Source organism: Pinus tabuliformis, chromosome Q, assembly GCF_031772625.1.
Source record: "Pinus tabuliformis cultivar Carrire ecotype Pingquan chromosome Q, CPIR1, whole genome shotgun sequence".
NCBI classification, from domain to species: Eukaryota; Viridiplantae; Streptophyta; class Pinopsida; order Pinales; family Pinaceae; genus Pinus; species Pinus tabuliformis.
In genome coordinates this window covers 1376120800-1376142515 of record NC_142296.1, presented here as the reverse complement: position 1 = coordinate 1376142515, position 21716 = coordinate 1376120800, and the positions used below count along the sequence as shown (strand labels likewise).

The 21716-nt window shown below is 37.9% G+C and overlaps 1 protein-coding gene across 3 annotated transcripts in view; it reads right to left on the bottom strand.

Annotated features, from left to right (window-relative positions):
- Positions 1–21716, bottom strand: part of LOC149225036 (E3 ubiquitin ligase BIG BROTHER-related-like) — a 52998-nt gene that overhangs the window by 585 nt on the left and 30697 nt on the right. The window contains exons 4-6 of one of the 3 annotated variants that reach the window (XM_089386434.1): positions 2630–2692; positions 2412–2453; positions 2183–2304 (exon numbers count right to left, since the gene is read on the bottom strand). In XM_089386434.1, the coding sequence (XP_089242560.1) occupies positions 2183–2304; positions 2412–2453; positions 2630–2692 (227 nt within the window). The remainder of the gene's footprint in view (positions 1–2182; positions 2305–2411; positions 2454–2629; positions 2693–21716) is intronic. The other 2 variants (XM_089386435.1, XM_089386436.1) reach the window with 2 other exon arrangements.

The following is a 21716-nucleotide window of genomic DNA, read 5'->3' as shown; positions in this document are numbered from 1 at the left end:
GTGTGGTAGATTTTAGCTCAATAAATAAATATATAATTAAAATCAGTAGCACGTAATAATCTAATTATTCAACACAAACAAAAGAAAAAGTTCATTCTTACGCAAAGCCGGGAGAAACAATAACATGAACGAATCACAAGTCTGAATGTGGGCGAATGACAGTTCTAATCTTAAATCATAATTGAGATATTTTAACCTAAAACCAAGTGAAAACATATACCAGACCATATACTTTGGACAGTCTTATTTTGTTATCGGCAAAATATTTTTATCAATTTCTCCTTTAAAAAGGCAAATAGCAGGATTCAAAATCTTAATGTAAAAGAAACATTATTCTACATATCTATGCAGTAGCTCTCTGTTGCTATTCAGACCAATAGAATTAATAGACAGAATTTTCAGTGCAATCCAGAAAAAGGAAAACCTGAATGACAAAAAGATGTTTTACCAGATAATTTAACAATTTATTAATAAAAAATTTGTTTTGACAATCCAAGACCATATTTCTTTATTCTGGGGGATGGATCCATCTCCAAATATGTTTGGACTTCAGACTCGGACATTTCACCGTATCATTACAATAACTTTTTAATATTGCTTTAATTAATCCTAATTGTTTATATTAAAACCAACCGACACCAATATTTTAGTTTAACATTAGTTAGCCAAAGAAATTCACATAATAATAGGTAAATTCAGATCTCACATATATTATTCTATTTATAATTCTTTTATCACATTTTTCCAATGATATGCACATTTCCAAGAAACCCCCGGGGCAATTCCGCTCATTTTGAGGATGGTAAACCAGTCAGTTGCACTTTTGGCAACCTAACATGATGGACATCGAGTGAAGCCAAATTATTCAGATAGGCAGCCAGCCCAGGGATTTGACTCAATAACCTCCTGCGTGTAATTCAAAGCACTCAACTACTTGAGCTAACCCACTAGACTTTTAATGACTATTTTTAATCTGTAGTTTGCAGAATTCTCTGAAGCATAAATATCACTTGGGATAGTTCCCTCTAATCAAATTGTGCCTGGAAAAATCTAGAAACTATGATAACGTTTTGCCTGCTTAAATTCAACTCTTCCAATCAATCTAAAGATCAGAAAAAATGTTAAATCGGTTTGTGAACATATAAGCGCAGTTCAAATTATATATTTATGCCTACAGGATATTGGTATAACATGGTTTTTTATATACCATCCTCTTAGCTGTTTGCTAAATAAGAAAGGTCTTCATGAATTGATCCGTTCAATTATGACCAGCTATCTCTTTGATTAGTTAATGTGACACATTTGAACGAGCATAGAAATCTCTTTTTTTCCTGTTTAGTTCTTCCAACTTAAATACTAGTTGAAATAGCATAAGTTTTACATGTATCAGTCCTATTAGAACCTACAAAAAAGGGGAGGAAACATAATGCAAGTGTATTGCCAGCACTTAAAGATAGTGCTGTCTAATCTTTAGTATCAAGCTTGTGATTGCATGTCTGTACGTTGGCTTATAACGAAGAACCCCAAACGTTATAGGGGGTACTTCCCTACTCACAATTACTAAGAGATAATGAGTTATGAAATCGTCTGGTAAGCAAATGTAATAAACTATTTAAGTGGAAGCATTGCTATGAAGGTTGGTGTCTTTCAAATTATATTTGTGGTTACGAGTTAAGTTCTTCCGAAGAAGCATCATGTATGTACATTTAAGTGGGCGTACTTCTAGAAATATATCTGCTTACTAATTAATAATGTGGAATTGAACCAATGTCATCTTTGTACATGTTTGGTCGGAGGTGCTCGGACAAATATATGTGTTTAAAGTGAAAGACACCCCCAAGGGGAAACATCTAGCTGAGATGTGACCAGGGGGCTATCTTCTCTGTCAAAATCTCCAAGGACTTGCACTTGGCTGTACCTGCTTGTAGAGGGAGGGGAAGATATATTCTTAGTTATAGAAGCAATTCCAAGGTGCTACAAGATAAGTGTATCTGACCGTTGTTCACACACAGACCCACACAACACATCTCACAGATGAGGAGTGGCCAAGCAAGCATACTCACCCCGCATCCAATCAACGATTATGTTATTAGGATACACCACTCCCTAAATAGGAAACCAAACATACCAAAATTAGGGAAGCACAAATGAAAACATGTAGAATAGGCACCAAGTTTCTTACCGCTCAGAGTTGCTTGAACTTGGACTTTCTGGCACATATTTAGACAAAGGCAAAGAAGAAATCAAATCTGGAGCAAGACCTCTACTCTGGGTCCCAACAACTTCGCTCAATGCAACCAGTTCCTGCATATTATAAAAATGCAAACCTTTATAACTAAAAAAAGAATTTCAAAACGATATATGAAATAATCAGACTACTTCCAATGGAAGAATCCAGCTAAGCAGCACACCTCGTACAACATATTGTCAGGATCTACGTCTTGCCATGCATCCTGTAAAACACGTGTAAAATTAATTAAAGAATAATAAACTATCATATAAACAGGTCCACGTTTTCAAGTAGTCACAAATCCATGTGCATTGTTTAGTCTTCCAGTTCCTCAGACAATAGAACATTATCATTAATAGATAAAGCGAAGCAATTTAAGAGGATACAATTAAGTCCTACCGATATCCAGGTCCAAGTTTTCAAGGAGTCACAAATCCATGTGCATTGTTTAATCTTCAAGCTCTTCAAACAATAGAGCATTATCATTAATAGATAAGGAGAAGCAATTTAAGAGGAAAAAATTAAGTTCTGCCGATAGGACAAAAGAGAGACAATTAATGCTCATGGTGATTGAAAAATCAACAACGTATGCAAGCTTTTGGAAAACAATAATACCGATCCCTCCAAAAACACGCTGGTTCTGTTTCTTCTCATGTACTAAACTTTATCTAAGTAATAAGTTATAACCACTAAAAGATTAATTTGCAAAACATGGATTTTTACCAAAAACAAATGCTTACATAAACAAACACAGCCTTAATCTTGAATTTCACGAGAATAACTATTTATACTATTGCAACAGATTCGGTAAATATTCTAACTAATTATTGCCCATATCTAATTGAAAAATGCATATATTGAATAGAATTTCATATCAACTATCAAATTCACAGATCTTTGATTTGCTGGTGCCAGTCTCTCTAGATTCGTTAATCTATGTAAAGACACTGCCTGGTACTGAAATCTCTGCCAATGATCCCTCATCCAATTTTAGCTTAGTAAATTATAATGATGATCCTTTACTCACAGGAAACTTGTTGCAACTTCATCAATCTATGTTACAAGAACAAGAAACATGAAACATTATTGCAAAAGGCATAAGACTAAGAAAGGGATCAGAGAGTTTTGATTATAAAAAGTAGTCACCTGCAAAGTCTAGGATAAGAGGACTTTGTGTTGATATTTGTAGCTCACATAGGTACTTTTGCACAGGTCAAGTGTTGAAAGATATGGAAGTCATCCAAAAGGACATTTTCTTCAACTTTGGAAATTCACTTTAATTAAAGGAATTATTAAATTGAATAGTCTTTAATATTATTGAGTTAAGAAAATCTAATAAAGTGTAAGTTAATTGCATTAGAGATTTAGACTTAATCTCAACTGTGTTAAATTTCAAACCCTAGCAATTCTGGCAATTAGTCCCTAACAAATTTAGATCTACCGAATAAAAACATGGCTAGAGTTTTAACTGAAACAAAATATTCAATGGAAGCAGTAAAAATCAACCATTCTCACACACAGACACACAAATTTCTGCCCAATCAACAGTTCTCATTTAATTAATCAGAACCTACTTGGGCTCCCCTTACTGGGAAAATGGCCCAAACTGAGGAAAATACATACAATAATCTAGAGCTGATCCAGCTGATCAAGCCCTAGACTTGGCTGATCTGGATCTCCTTGCTGCCCCTTTGCATTTTCCTCAGACATGGCACACTTGAGTAGAAGTCCTTCTCTACGCACCACTAAGATGCCTCTCCCAATGCCTTGTGGCCCTCTGTATTGTGTCTTCTCCCTTGGCCTAGTCCTTTTATAAGTTTGAGTTATGACCAAACCCACAACCCTAATCTCCAAAGGGATTGACAATTGAAATTAGATCTCACCTCACTTCAGATCGATGGTTGAGATTCATCTAATTCACTAATGAAAATAACCTTTGCATTAGATTAGATTAATTCACCTTTTTCTTATAAAAGAAATTACTTTGATCACTAAAGTAATTTGCTAAGGTTAGAGGGCTATTAGGTGACTTCTCGCACGCCCAAACACTTAGGCCTGTGTAGAAGTACCTACTCGAGCTACAAATATCAACAAACCATTGATCTCAAAGTGAGATGAGATCTAATCTCAGCCATCAATCACTTTGGAGAATAGGGTTAGGGATTTAACTTTATATTATATTATGAAAGAAAAAGACACGAAGTGATTGAGACACAAAGGATAGTGACTCAAGAAGAACAACAAAGGTAATAAAGGATCTTCATCCAACTTTCACGTCCAGAGAAGAGAGAAGACAAGAAGCAGTGCTTAGCAGCACAAGGGATCAGTTAGAAATCTGATCTACAGCAAGCCATATAGCAGGTCAAGGACGATCGTACAAAGCAACAGAACAGCAGGACGAGGGTACCCATACAGTTTGCACAACAGCCAACTAAGGTTGAGGGGTGATTCAGAAATTTCTGGAGGGCCGTACAGGTGCTCAGATAAATTTCAGAAATTTGTTATAGATTGTATTGTTTGAAGAGAGGGTCACTTGCCCTATAAGGGAGCCCTTGTAAGCTTAGAAAGCAATTTAATTTTCAGCAAAGAAATAATTTATCTAGACATTGGGATTAAAATTTTGACATGGTATCAAATTACACTCTAAAGAGGAAGCAGCTTTCCAAGTTTGTACTGCTGATCACAGCAATAGATCTATTAACCAACAGTAGATCTTGTGGGTTCTTGAAGGACTTGTTACCCACCAAAAGTGGGTTATCCATAGGAGAAACGTTTCTCCTCCTTTGACAGCCTGCCAACCAACAGCCTGGTGATGGTTAGCCCATAACACCATGCTAGCAACTAGAGTTCTCCACTCATTGCTCTGCTCAGATCTCTCTCTCATCTGGCATTTCTTCTTGAAGGAAAGTGGGTCATCTTCACAGGTTCTCTAACCATTTATTCAATCATGTGCTTTCATTTAATGTTATGGGCATATTGATATGGATCACAAGGCAAACTGGATGATTGACCGATATCAATTATATCTTTGTTCCCTCACTTCACTTGGGAGGTTAATCTTTGACTCTAGTCTATTGGGAGCTCCTTTAAGGCCTTAGGGTTTAGGAGGGGCACTGCCGAGGAGGCATTGATTGATATAGTATGTCCAAGGTAATCCATGCTTACCACTTTCCATCTTCCCCTGATATCCATCTCCATTCTTTGGGTTGGTAGTCATTGGTCTTTGGGATTGGCACCCTATATCCACATTCTTGAGTCAAGGCCCAGAAACTTGGCCCCAGAGGTTGATGAAAGAAAGTTAAAAGCATATAAAGCCACAATGAAAGAAAATGTAAAATGCAAAAGATGGTTGGGGAAATTTTTAGCATATAGGAAAAAGCATAGCATGAACTCTACTGCCCTTATTAGCCATCACCTAGTTCCTCAAAGCATTCATTGCTTCATCTTAAATAAAGGAACTCTTGAATGTCCCAACCTGAGGAGCAAGAAATTGCTACAATCTTAAAGGGAAATTGGAAATGTATAAAGCAAGCTTGGTCTCCGAAGCTATGCACGAAATAAAGGGAACTCACACTTCTAGAGGTGGTTATTTCTTGTTTTAACCACTTCCTCACTCTTGGGAGTTGGTCGGAGAGGCACTTTAGCTTCGGGCCATTGTTGACCTTGTATTCACCTATATTGAAGGTCTTTGAAAATATTGGAGGGCAAACTTGATCTAGCAGCCATAGACCCACATCTGTTGGAGTCACTTGTATCTCAAACCATTTTTGAGGGGGTACTCTTGTATTGGAGATAAAGGAGGGTCAGTTGTGCCCACTTATTATATTTTCCCCCCAAAAAACTTCTAGCATACCTTCTTCCCTTGTCACTCCCCCTCCCTCCTAACTATTGATCGATGTTTACCCATACTTCCTCCTTGTGTTATGTTCTTCGACAGCCCACCATCCAAGTTACCTCCCCACTCACCTTCTTCATGCTATAGATAGCCACCTAGCCGACTTGTTCAACCATGCAGTTTTCACAGGTTTTCCAGTCTTGGTCACATCACATTATCCACCTAATTCACAAATCAGGCTCGAGTATAGATCCCATTAACTACAAAGCGATAATGGTAAGCCACACATTCTCTAAACTTCATGCTATGACCCTCCACCTAATGATTTTAGGGGAGCTTTAGAGGAGGTAACTCGGAGCCAAGAGACAAGTTGGATTCCAACCTAAGTACTGAACCAATGACCACATCCTTACACTTCAAGCCATTATGGAGGAGGCATGACATCAATCTTTGAAATTCTATTGCTTCTTTGTGGACTTTTGAAAAGTTTTTGACTCCATCCCCCCACGAAACTTTGTTTTAGAGACTCAGAGATATTGGTATATATTTCATATTTGATACCTTGTTGATAAATATGATTTGCCTTTACAAGTCAATTCTTGGTCGTCTTCGATCGAACATCGATTATTAGACTTTGTAGGAGTACCATTGGGATCAAACAAGGTTGTCCCTTGTGCCCCACATTGTTTGATCGACATTGATGAGCTAGAGTCCTCTTTGCATGAACACATCTAGGCAGCAGATAGATGCATACTCCACCATGTCTTGATATATATCCTTCTTTTCACAAATAATGTGATCCTTCTAGCCTCATTTCCCAAGGGGCTACAGAGATAGTTGGATGCACTACCCCTCTTTTGTGACTTTCGATAATTGGCAATTTAATTGGGTAAATCCAAGGTCATGATCTTCAATGGATCTAAGAAGACACTCTTTGATCACCATTTTTTTTTTGAAGGAAAGGCAATTGCAATCAACTGTACATATACTTACTTAGGGGTAATCTTGACAAGTAGTAGTTTTATCCTATGCCATACATTTCAGTCTCAAGTCAATAAAAGATATGGTTCCTCTGCCCTTCTTGAGAGAATGTTACCAGAACCACTTTGAGGACATATCAACCAAGTTGTCACTTCTGAATACTCTAGTTCGGCCCAATGTCCTATATGGTTCTAAGGCCTGGGGTCATAGGCTACTAGAGTCAAATTGGTCTTCAACAAAGAGAGTACAAATCACACTCCTTCGCCACATCATAAGGTGCAAGCAGTCAGTCCCCAACCCATCATCCTTGCAGAGTTTGGAGCTTATCCCTTCCAGCTTGAGATGGTGTTTGGTTTTGTCTCACTCTTGTACCCCATTTGGAGTTCCATTGATACAATAAAGGGACAAGACTAGTACCCTAACTTGGCCTATTTTTCATTGAAATCCATTGCATCCATAAGTTCTTTGGCTTGTTCTCAATGTTGGAAGTGGAGTCTCACCCAATAAAGTTTGTTTCTGATTTTGATATTGATGACTTGGAGTTGGGGGAGGGGATTGATTTGCATTCATATCCAGTGGGAGGAGCCAAAGTAAGTGAAGCACCAAACATGGCACATGCAAGCATTGGTCATACAATTCGGCCAACTAGTGCTTATGCTTGGACTACTATTGCTACTACAATTTCAAATGTTCCTGAAGAGTTTGATGAGTTTGAAGACTCTGAGACAAATGATGATTTTGTATCTCTTATTGATGATCCCATTTTTAGCGGTGGTGATGAGTTTGATGATTGATCATGTTGATCAATGATTTGTACCATGTCTCATGTAGTAGGTCAATAGTTTGTAGCATGGTCTTTGGACTCTAGAGCCCATTTAGTATTCATAATTACACAACAAGATACAAGGATACTCTCAAATTGAAATAGTCTCATAAGAAGAGTTCAAATTAATAAGAATCATAAAGCATCATCATCATAACCAACACTGTCAATTACAAAATAGAAAGGCCTTGACTGACAAGGTCTAACTCTCCACTAGATTAGAGCACAATGTTGGGAAGCATACATTTGGACACCACCACCACCTCTCAAGGCACATACCCCATCTAGATGTTCATCCGATATGTCCTTACAGGACTATTCTTATCTTGGATATCTCCCCCATTGTCAAAGAATATCGGTCCTCCTCGGGACTACTTGTTAATTTTTGAGTTAACATGTTCTTTTCTTAGGTCAATTACTTCATTGATCCATTAATCCATTAGAAATCACATTAACTGTTATCATATGACAATGACTGATGAAAGAACATCAAACATAAATGCGGAAGACGAGCCAAGACAAGAGGACACCCTATGCTCACACATAGAAGGTGAGTGGTTCACCTTCCCCTACGATTGACATATGCATAGGATGAGTGGTTCACCTTCTCCTACTGATGCCCCATCATACATCCTACACATGTAGTTTGGGTCTCATGGGAAGTACCTCTCATCTACCCAATGAGTTGGGAAAAGTGGATAGGGACCATAGCACTATCGATGGACACATCATGTGTTGTCGTACTACCTATGTCTATGATGCATGGTATCCCACAACTACCTGATTTGGGATCAACACTGACTTTTGTCAGTGGAGAGTGGTAAGGTCTTGTGACTCACTCTCGATCGGTTCTTCTTCATTATTCTTATCAGTGTTCAGTAGAGCAGAGATGAGATGAGAAATAGAGATGGTTCATGACGATAGAATGGCATGATGATCGATAATGATGGATAGATTGGATGGTGGAATTCTCCCTAGTTGAGAGGGAGTGTTAAAATTGACAATTAGGGCCAAATTCCACCTTGGGACAACTCATTTGATGGAGATGATGATTTCATTAAATTCCTCTTTTCAAGAGGATCAAAATTGATATAAAGATCATCCAATTTGGACAAGCAGAAGTGTGTTTTTGAATTTATGCCCACACATGGGAAAATTGTTTAGGTCCATCACATCATCATGTAGGCTCATCAAGCCCAATGGACATGACTCTTCACCCTCAACGACTTGTATAAATAAAAGTGACTTGTCACCTCATTTGGCATCATCATCACTCACACATTCTTCACTCTCCTCTCATTGGTTCAAACAGTTATTGGACAGCTCCTCTCTCTCACACATGTGGCAAGAAGGACGAGTTTCTAGACTGAATTGCAGGGTCGAAAATTTCAAGAGCAGACCAAGTTTAACCCTTGACTTTATGACTATTTTGGGTTGATTTTGACCTTCTATTTAGGCTGAGTTTGACCAAGCTTCAAAGGAGACATTTTTTTGCTAATTTGACCACCGTTGACTTTCTAGTTAGGGTTGAATTTGACTGTAGATTTAACATGATTGTTTTGAATGTGATTTGGCAAGTCAATTTTTACTTTATGTACTCTCTCTCTCTCTCTCTCTGCAGAACATTTGATATAATAATGAGAAGATTTGATCAAAGGGTTTTCCCCACATTAGGGTTTTTCCATGGCATCCACCAAATTTGGTTTCCTCTTGTCTTGGCTTGTCTCCTGCATCTTATTTCATGTTCTATCTACTTTTACCGTCAATGTGATTAATGGTTAATGTGATTGTTATTGGAAAACTATATTGAAATTGTCATTGGGTTGCTAAAGGAACATTGAAGTAATTGTGCTAAGCATAGAACATACCAATGTTATCTAAATTAACACTCCTTGATGATGATGTGAACTCGTTGATGATATTGATGATAATGATTTTTTACTTGATGATGGGATGGACTCCCTGATAATATAAATAATATGTACTACTTATGTGGACTCTTTGGTTATATGGACAAGATCAACTTCTTGATGATGACAAAAACTATATGATGATATGATGATGATGAAGAAATGACACCATGAACTCCTTGTTAGTCCTCTTGTACATTGTGTGTCGTGAGACCTTGTAGTCCAATCCACGAAACCACTCACACTATTAAGAATCGCTCTCTCTGTGATGACTCCCTCTCTTGATTTCTTGTGTTGTGTATCCTCACCTCTTCACTAGACTTCCTTTATAATCTTCATTAAGTCCAAACCCTAACCCGAAACTCCCTTCTAGAACACCTTGGAGATCAATGGTTGAGATTATTTCCGAGTCACTTAAATAATTAAATTATTTATCCTTAGAAAATGACTTAATATTCCACAATACTTAATTGACTTCAATTATTGGACTTTCCTATGTTAAACTAAGGAAAGAAGGCATAAATCACTTACTCCACCAAGCAAACACCTAAAGAGGCAATAAATCATATCCCACATGATAAGATACAGTGCCTGTGTAGAAGACCTTCCGAAGCTACCACTATCTTTGACATATTTCCATCAAGAGGAGATAAGGCGAAATGCCAACAGTGGTGGGCAGTGTGGTGGGGAAGAAGTAGAGAATGTTGCTCTTGTGACGAAAGGAAAAGGTGAGCTAAAGGGAGGTGGGGATCTACTCCTGTGAAGGACGTGAGAAAAGTGAAATGTTTTGCATGTCACAAGGCTAGTCACCATGCAAGCCAGTGTCCATAAAAAAATAAGAAAGGGAAGCAAGAAGCAGCGTCGGCATCAAATGAGATTAATGACTTTACTGAAATTTGAGAAAGAGTTTTCTCTTATTACCTGTATTTCAAACAATAGTATTGTTGTGTATTAGAGACACATTGGCAGATCTCGGCCTTTGGCCATCAACTTGTCGTTGCAAATAAAGTGTCTCTCTAAACGAGTTGGAGTTCCTCCATTTTTGGTCAAGCCCATGGCCACTTAAGATCTAAAAAAAAAAATTATAAAAGAAAAGAGTTAAAAAAAATATCTATTTAATTAAAAAAAAGGCCTTTGACCATTGACATTTCAATGATTCTAGTAAAAAAAATAGTCTATGAAGGAAAATATTCATATATATAAAAAGGTTCTACAATATTGATAAAAAGTGCATGATAAAGTCAAAAGGGAATTTTTCCAAATATCTTTAAAACTATATATATGTTAGAGAAGGAAGAGTAGATAACATTACTTGATTTTCATTAAGTGGTTTACGAGCTTGTGGTTTTAGCAACCCATGGTAATTGCCCATGGTATTTTCAAGGTAAAAGAAGGACAAAAGGAATACAAAATCTCTTTATGTGAATGGTAAGTTTTACTTTTCCCTGGAAAAAATTAACCGAGTCAAAAACACATAAGTGGACATATATTTTATATTATACCCCAAAGAGATGATTGGCACGTTTCACTAGGGTTGTAACTTTCAAAACGAAAAAAGAAAAAAAATATAAATATATATAAAAAAAAGTTTATAAAAAAAACAAAACAAAATAAAGTAGAAGATAAGAAAAAAAAAATTATAAAAAAAAGGGTTCAAGAAAAAAACGATTGTTGAGAATTAAAATATATATATATATATATATATATATATATATATATATATATATATATATATATATATATTAATTAAATTACCGAGGAAGGTTATCAAGTCAAGAAAAATGGAGCCTAATTACAAAAATAATGAAGGAAACAGTCAAGATAGTCTCACACAACAATCACTATTTTGGACTAAATGCCCAAGTTGTCTATACGAAATTGCATATACATATATTCAAAAAAAGTGCAATTTACGTTGTCGAATGTGTGGAAGATTATTTAGTATAGAAGAACATCAAGACAATGAGCATATGCAAATAAAACGATTAAAGGAACAAATCGCAAAACTTTAACAAAAGAATGAAGCATCAGAGAAGAAATATAAAGATCTCAAAAATCGGTTTCATGAAAAATCTAAAGAAAGAAAAAAAGAAATTTGGTGTCTAAGGTACCACATTGAGAAATTATTGTCACTAATAAAAAAAGTCCAAGGTTAAGAAACAAAGACTAAAACAAGAAAAAGAAAGTTCTGATAAGGAACTAAAGGAGAATCTATCAGAAAAAGAGAAAGAAAATTTGTGCCTAAAAACCCTTAATCAAAAATTATTAGAGCAAACCAAAAATTTAAAAGACAAAGAAAAAGATACTAAGGACAAAGTCAAAGATTCAAAAAATGGCATACTTTCACGTCTAAGGAATCATAACCAAGCCTTACTTATGCAAATAAAAAAGCTTAAAAATAAAAAGAAGTCACTAAATGACAAGTTAGAACAACTTCAAAACGAAGTATTTAAGTCGTCAATCGTTTCAGTCCAAGTTGAAGATAAAGGAATAAATATTGATCCAGTCGATATCACAAGTAAAGAAGAAGAAAAATCTAGAGAAGTTAAAACATATGCAGAAGTTGCAGTTCAAACGATAGACATTCCAAACATTGATTCAATAGCCAACACAACAACAATAGCGCTTGAATGAAATCAGGGAACAACCACTAACATGATAAGAGAAAGTCCAACCAAAAGAACTATTTATCGACATCTGAATCACAAGAGCAAACTTTCCAATCAATCTACGTACCAGTATCACTCAGAACATAAACGAAAAATTTATGTTCCCAAGAACACTAAAGTTTGCAGAATCCAGTCCTACAATAACTATTCATCACAAATTTTCAGAGATCAGAAGATTCCACAGAATATTAATCTAGGATGGTCTGATCCGTTCTCAATACGACAATTTTGTCTATCACTTAGAGCATCATATCATCTTGTATCAACGAAGATGAAAGTTCAAAGACGAGAAGATATTCTCAGTAAGCTTTGAGGACAAAGCTTCTTGAAGGGAGGGAAAAATTCCTTGCGAGGAGGGGCGCTGGTAGAAAACACGCAGAGCTAGGGTTTGCAGCAGGAGATCAGTGTTGGGTACCATGGAGAGGTGAGGGGGGGGAGTTCCACTCCCTCCTATAATCAGGCAGTCTCTAATCGATTCAAGAAACCGCTGGGGGCTGAAATCGGGGATTTAGGAAAAGGGAAACAAGAAAACAAAAGCTCGTAGGGGCAGGAAGATACGCAAGAAGAAGTCAGATGAGAGAAGCGAATAGGAGGAGATAATCAAAATGCCGATACAGAAATCGAACTGGACCATGTAAGCCTAGGGCAACCATCACACCCCGAGTGGTGTTAAGTGATCCAACACTACAGGCGCATAGGGAACACATGGCGACTTATGCAGTTATTTGTAAATTCATGGGACTATGGCCAACGGAGAAGGCCTTAAATGCATGGATAAAGAATCATTGGAAATCTAAGAGGGATATAGATCTACACCTTGGATAAAAAGTTTCTTTACTATAGTTTTTACAAACATAGAGGATAAAGAGAGGGTGTTTGAAGGAGGGCCTTACTTCTATGCTGCTGCAAGCCTCTATATGCAGCCTTGGGTGATGAATTTTGTACCGGAGCGTGAGACATTCACTTCGGTCCCAGTATAGGTAAGGCTCTATTCCCTACCTCTAGATTATTGGCAACCAGAATCATTAAAATCCATAGGAAATAAATTAGGGCATTTTTTAAAAATATCAGAGGCCACAATGCGAAGAAAGTACACCTCTTTTGCCCGTATATGCGTAGAGATGGACCTTTCTAGAGCTCAACCGGATGAAATAATTCTAGAGGTTTTTGATGAAAAATGGGTGCAAGCGATGGACTATGAGCATGTTCCTTTCAGATGCTGCAAATGCCATGAACACAGGCATCTATTCAGACACTGCCCCTTAAACAAAATGGAAAGCAAAAGTAAAGCAACCTCAGGGAAAGAAACTGAAAGCTTTAACAAAGTGGGGAGCAGAGGTAAAGGAGGGAGAAGGAACCAGAAGAAAGTCAGTGAGGAAAAGCAATTTAGTCAGAATAGGTTCAAGATATTAGAAGAAGAGAAGCACGATAAAGCGAACCAGATACTGGAAGACAACATTGCAGAGAAGGAAAAGGAAGATAGCATGGAGGATTTACCTGAAAACAACCAACAAATGGAGGATCTACCGAATACTATGGAACTTGACAGGGACCAAGAAATGACCCCGAGTGAGGTGGGAACAGAGGATCATGAACTGCAGGATATTCTGGATAGGGAGCATCTAGATCTGGAAAAGTTCCTGGAGCAAGGAACTACCAAAGGAATGGATTCGCTACCTCAAGAGGAGTTTAATAGGGTGCAACAGCTATTCCTATGGAGAACTCAGGCAAAAGGTACGGGGGTCAAAAGAAACCATGATAGTCAGGACAACAAAGGGGTTAAAACAATGAAGGCAACATCGGGACTAGCTCCTAGGAACCCAAGCAAGAAAATGGGTAGGAAAAAATAGAATGAGTTGCTGATAGAGTGTGGAAAACTCATGATCAATTCAAGTAAGATGAAAGACCTAAGTAGTTACTCATTTACAAATCTTTCTTAATGAAGCTCACAACATGGAATATTAGGGGTCTAGGAAGTAAAAGGAAACAAAGAAATCTTAGCAATAGAATGAAAGAAGAAAAACCAGATATGATTTTCATCCAGGAAACAAAATGTTCAGTAGACAAAATAAGAGAGATACATAGCAAATGGCTTATCAAATATGAATATCTAGAAGTTAAAGCAGACAAAGCAACAGGAGGAATTCTCACACTCTGGAACCCTCAGAAACTTGGTATCCTAGATGCTGAAGCATCAAGGAACTATTTGTCAGTGGTCATCCAACCTTTGGGGAACAAGGAAGTTTATTTGCTCACAAATGTTTATGGTCCACAAAAGCTGGAAGAAAAAATCAGACTTCTAACCTCATTGGAGGAGTTAAGAGGAAGACATCCAGTTATCCCATGGATTCTGGGAGGAGACTTCAATATGATCAAGTCTCTATCGGAAAAAAAAGGGGGACTAGATCACTAGGCAGAGATTCTATAGCATTTCAGAATTTCATAAACAACATGAAGCTTGTAGATACAGAGACAAGTAATGGCATCTTTACCTGGAATAATAAGAGAGGAGAGTCTCAAGTGGCCTCTAAACTTGACGGATTCATTATCTCGGAGGACCTCTTCCTCACAGGCCATAAATTGGTAGCAATGATACTTCCTTTTGGAGGCTCGAACCACTGGCCTATTCAACTTGAAGTGTCCTTTATAGGAACTCCAAGAAATAGACCTTTCAAGTTTGAAAACATTTGGCTTAACCATCCTGACTTCATCAGCAACATTGAAAGTTGGTGGACAGAAGATACGCAAGTTCAGGGTACTAAAATGTTCCTTTTGCATCAGAGATTGAAATACGTCAAACAAAGGCTTAAAGATTGGAACAAGAATCAATTTGGCAATATATTCGAAGCCAAAAAAGCAGCAAAACGGAAACTACAGGAAATTAACCAAACCCTCATTTTAGAGGGCTTCACCGAGGAGAGTAAGGAACAAGCGGATTATGTTCAACAAGAATGGGAAGGCTTATGCAAGCAAGAGGAGATTTTTTGGAAACAGAAATCGAGGGTTCAATGGTTAAAAGAAGGAGAAAGGAATACAAGGTTTTTTCACAAATATACCATGGATCATAGGTCGCATAACAGGATTTCAAAAATCAAAGATACTCAAGGTAAACAGTTCACTACACATCAAGAAATAGAAATTGTTCTGGTTCAACATTTCCAAGGCATAGCTGAGGAGCCCCTCATAGACAGATCTCAATTCATCAAGGACTTCACAAAGCACATTCCTAAGCTAGTGACAAGAGATGACAATTATAATCTTAACAGGCCAGTGGATGAAGAGGAAATCAGCGAAGTCATCAAAGAAATGCAAAATGGGAAAGCTCCAGGTCTAGATGGTTTCAACGTTGACATCTTCAAAGCATGCTAGGAAATGGTCAAACAGGATAGGAAAAACAAAACTGTTCTAAAGCCACTCAACACCTCTTTCATAGCCCTGATTCCAAAGCAGGAGAATGCTATCACACCAGACAGATTTAGACCCATAGCATTATGCAACGTGGTGTATAAAATTATTTCAAAAGTAATTGCGAACAGACTTAAGCCCCTGCTCCCAACTCTCGTGTCTGAGGAGCAAACTGGATATGTGGAAGGCAGGCAAATTCTTAATAACATCATTCAAGCTCACGAGGTGGTTCACTCACTTAAGAGCAATAAGCAAGCAAGTATGATCATTCAGCTTGACCTAGAAAAGGCTTATGATAAGCTGAGTTGGGCTTACATCAAGGAAGTACTGATAGCATATGGCTTTGACCATAACTGGATTAGATGGGTAATGGCCCTTGTAACCACCCCAAGTTTTTCAATCCTGCTAAATGGCTCTCCATCCAGGACCTTTAAGCCCTTGAGAGGACTCAAGCAAGGAGATCCACTCTCACCCTTCCTCTTTATTCTCGTGATGGAAGGGCTAGGCAATGCGATTAAATATGCCAAAGGAGAAGGCAAAATCCAAGGTCTCAAACTCACTTTAAATGGGGATGCCTTGTCCCATCAACAATTTGTGGACGACACCATGCTACAAGGTACATCCATGGTCAAGGAAGCTCAAGCCTTCAAAAAAATCCTGAACGACTTTGCTCTGGCTGCGAGGACAGAGGTAAGCCTAAGCAAATCAAAAAATTTCTTTTTTAATACTGATATTGCTATTCAGAGAAACCTCACTAGAATCCTAGGCTTCCAAAGGGATATGCTACCCTCCAAATATTTGAGAGTACCTCTGACAGACAAACCTCTAAGCAAGGTAGTTTGGGAGCCGGTTATTAATAAACTTCAAGACAAAATACGGAAATGGACAAGCAGGTCTTTGAATTTAGCAGGAAGGCTAGTGCTTACAAAAGCTATCCTTCAAACTATCCCCATCTTCATGCTTTCAACCCTTCTAGCTCCTAAAGAAGTAATGCAAAACATCATAAATATCCAAAGGGATTTTCTTTGGGGCAAAGGGGAAGAGAAAAAGAAGTGGGCTTTGGTAGCCTAGGATAAGATATGTAAACCAAAGATACACTGAGGTTTGGGACTTGATGACCTTGAAACACTAAACAAAGTCTTGGGGGCAAAACTATGGTGGAGATGGCTAAAAGAATCTTTTTCCCCTTGGGCCAAAGTATGGAAATAGAAATATGCAAACAATTGGCAAGAAAGGGATTACATCAGAAATGTCTGGACTCATCAAAGGCTCCCACATTTGGAACAAAGCTTGGGAGAATAGAGCATTAGTTCAAGAACACAGTTTCTGAGAGATCAGAGATGGAGACCTTGCTTGGTTCTAGGAGAATAATTGCCAACAGGAACCTAAACTGTTAAAAGAAGAATTCGCCAATCTCAAGTATGATACTGATGACAAAGGGTTACCCAAACTAAAGGACTTTTTGGATCAGGATAGAAGTGATGGAAAATGGAGAATATGGAAGAACCTTGTATACAGTGATGATTCCCCATTGAAAGCCCAGGCAGAAGCTCTTACAGTCATCTTGGAACAGAGAAAGATTCTGAAATCAACATCTTCAGACCAACTAAGATGGGGTAAAAATAATGAAGGCAACTTTAACCTCAAAGAGGCCAAACGAATAGCACTGGGGCTCGACTTCCCAAACCCAGATAAGGTATGGAAGGACCTATGGCAAAACCAAAACTAGATGAAAATTAAATTGTTTATGTGGTTAGTGCAGCATAAAAAGATTCTGACTTGGGAAAACCTTAGGAAAAGAGGGGTAGTCGGTCCATCTAGATGCCAGCTATGTGAATTACAAGAAGAAACTATGGAACACCTTCTCAACCTCTGCCCATTCACCTCCACCTTGTGGAATTGGATGGCATCAATCTTTAGACAAATAGACAAGGACATTGGCAGCATCACCAGTACTTTGAAGAATTGGAGGAAAAATTTCTCTGCAAATGAAATAATCAACAAAGCGTGGGCTTTGGTTCCAGGCTTTATAATCTGGGATGTCTGGAAAGAATGCAACAATAGAATCTTCAAGAACAAGTTTGGATCACCCCAGAGCATCATGGCTCAGATTATAAGTCAACTCAAAGAGACTATAGGAGCCCTCTTAAAACCCCCCCTGAAAACCAACCTCAAGTTCAGGATGAGCAGATTCTTCTTAATTTGGGACTGCAAGGGCTTTTCCCCCAGGGCACAAACAAGACTGTTAGTCATATCATAGCTGATAAGGAATTCTGGCAACCTCCACCTCAGGGTTTTATGAAATGTAATATAGATGGAGCCTCAAAAGGAAACCCTGGAATGGCTGGTTATGGAGGAGTCATAAGAGATGAAAAGGGTTTCATAAAAACCATCTTTCACAGTCACTTGGGGAGGGCCACCAATAATATGGCAGAGCTCATGGCCATGGAGCATTGCCTAGAAATCTTGAGGGACTCAAATTTACACAACACCATAATTGAAGCTGATTCCGAATTGATAATTAATTCGGTCAAGAGAATTGGCAATGGCTCAGTACCAGAGAAAGTGTCGAGACACTGGAGGTTACTGCAAGTTTATCAACGTATTCAATCCCACTTGCAGACCATGAGAACCCTTAGTTTTATCCATGTGCACAAAACAGCCAACAGATTAGCAGATATTTTGGCAAACGAAGGTGTACTCAGTTCCAAAAGCAATATATGATATGACTGGATAAGGACTCCACATGGATGTCTACGGGAAGAATGATCCAAATAGGTGGCCTTAGACAGAGAGTTCTATCAAAGCAAGGAAAATAGGCAGGATGAAGACTAATGGAGACAGAGGATTTTTGATCCACAGGGAGAAACAGTATAGGCAAAGTGCGAGCAGGAGGTCGAATACCCCTCTAAGGTCTGCATTTGGTTTTCGGGCAGGAAAATGCTCCTGGAACTATACACACTCATGGTTCTCGGGCGGGAAACTATAAACAGGCCTAGTCTTCACATGGACCCTAATAACATTAAGAAGGGCCTTTTAATTTTTTGGGTCGTGGACTCATTTAAAATGGTGGCAAGTCGGCGCAATCGCAGCAATCCCATGGATTTTGCAAGGACAACAGCAAGAACTTTAACAATTAAATCGGACCCGAAATTACTTAGGCCAGATTTTTATCAAGCTTCAGGTCCGATAGGAAGGTTAAGTTTTGTGCTTGTTGCATTGTCATCCTGGAATCGCGCGCTTATGGTAGATTTTGGGCAAAGAATGTGCTCGGGGGTTAACTCCCTAGGCGGACCCAAAATGACTTTTAAAGGTGGTTCAATGGTCTTATCGGGTCCGAGTTATTGGTTAAAGGGTGTGCATGTTTGCCACCCGAATGCCTCACAACCGTTTGATCTGTGAAGGAAGATCGCTCAGTCTTCGAAGAAGATTTCGTATTGTTTTGTGGGCCCTCAGCCCAGGGTATGTAATTTTGGCTCGATAACAAAGGTTGGGTTGGCTTGTCATATTGGTGGGCCACAACGCATTTGTTCTTTATGTACAAATATGTAACGTTTTTATTAATTGAATAGAAGGAACCACTCTCGCTTAAGCAAAAAAAAAAAGCTTCTTGAACGAAGAGACAATGTTATGAACTTAATTCATACAAAAATATATATATATAAATATAAATATAATAATAATAATTAATAATTAATTAACTAATGGTTAGTTAGTTAGTGATGAAAAAGCATGTCTTAGAGACACGACCATTCATGAAAGGGCACCTACCTAAGGTATATAAGCAGGCCCTCATTCTCATTCGTAATCATCTCATATCTTACATTAATTCAATATACAGTTGCATGTCTTACAATGGACATTCACGTCTTTGAAGTATTTTAAATATTTTCGCTGCATATACGACTTCTGGTCATTACAATCGCACCCATGGAGATCTAAGGTTAGGTATTTTAGTCATTAATGGGAAATAAAAAGAGAAAAGGCAGAGGAAGAGATAGATTCTTGAGAAGAAAGGAAGAAGAGAGGAGCTGAAAAAATGCAGAAGAGAAACCAAAGAGGGCACATATCCCAAGGCATTTAGCAGCCAAATTAGGCATGCACTTCAAGGCAATTTTCAGCCATTATTTATAAGGTTGTGCAATTGGGTCGTACAACAACAATTGGCAAGATTTTTTAGGGTTGTTCAACAAGCCTTCAGCATAAAAATCAAAGAATATACAATGCATTTATTGCTGATCTATTTGGCACGATCTGTGACGGTCTAGCCAACAAGCTATCACTGCACTGTACAATGAAATTTTCAAGGACTATATAGCTGAGAGAAGAGAGGAGCTGAAGAAAAGAAAAAGAGCAACCAGAGGGCACAAATCCCAAGGCGTTTAGCAGCCAAATTGGGCATGCACTTCAAGGCAATTTTCAGCCATTATTTATAGGGTTGTGCAATTGGGTCATACAACAGCAATTGGCAAGATTTTTTAGGGTTGTTCAACAAGCCTTTGGCATAAAAATCGAAGGATATACAATGCATTTATTGTTGATCTATTTGGCACGATCTCTGAGGGTCTAGCCAGCAAGCTATCACTGCACCGTACAACGAAATTTTCAAGGGCTATATAGCTAAGAGAAGGGTAGTCGTAACAAGAAAAATGAGGGTGAAAGTGGCTCGATTTTAGAGATTAGTAAACATTAATTGCTAGAAATTGTATTTGTTGTAAACTCAAAAATTTTCTATGAGCTCTTTAATAAAATTTCTCTTCTCTACTGGTTTTCCCTTGGGTGGTTTTTTCCAAGGACTTTGCCCAAAATCCTAAGTGTCAAATGTGTGGTGGTTACTATTCATTTTTCAGTTGTTAAAGTATGATTTATTCATGTGATTTCTGCACATAAAAATCAAATTGAATTTGTTTAGTTTAAAATGCATTATTTGTGAAGTTTTTTATTGGAGACAAAAATCAGAGTAATGGCTAAGTGTTTGATGAAAGTCCTACAAGATAGAATAGATTGTAGGTAAAATTTTAACAAGGACTGCAACCAAAGCATCCATGCAGGGTGGAGGAAGCATGGTTCCAAGCTTTAAGACCACTTTGGAAGTGCCACAATCCCAAATTTGCAAGAAGCACACCCAAAAGGTCTAAACCCTGCTCCTAAAATTTAGAAGCATGCTCCCATGAGCATTCCCTAACCGCACTCTCTTAAAGCATGGTTCCAGGGACAAAGTGGGCAAGGAGGACGCTTCTGGCAACTTTTTCCCTAACATGGACATTTCGATTTTCTCCATAGCTTCTATCAATTTGGTTATTACATCTAGGGTCATCTTTAGCTCTAGAACTTGATACTCTTAATGAATCAAGCCATTCAACCTTTCCTAAGGTTGTCGGATTATGTTCTAATGATATTGTCATTTCTTGAGCCTCCCTGAAATTCTTCAGAGTTTTCTCCCTTAGCCAAAAGGAAAATTGTCTATCAAATTAATTTATGTAATAAATAAGGACAGTTGCAACCAGAGATTTAAGATCATTACGTAGCTTATAAACCATGTGATCAAATCTCCTATTGAACTCTTTGATAGTTTCATTTTCATTTCTCTTTGACCATTCAAAGCAACAAATAGAAATCTATCTTTCCTTTCTTCCCATGCTCAAGTTAAACCCTTTTGCATTATTCTAACATGTTAATCTTGTATCCACTAGGCTTGTAAACCAGTCAATAACATCGTCCTCTAGACACAAGAAAAATAGTTTCCAGAAACATCTAGAAGCTTTATATTTGATTGTTGGATCACAATTTTTAATGCATTTAGGTGGTCTTGTGTTGAGATTGGCACAGGGACACGAGACACGCAAGACATGCAAATTCGAGT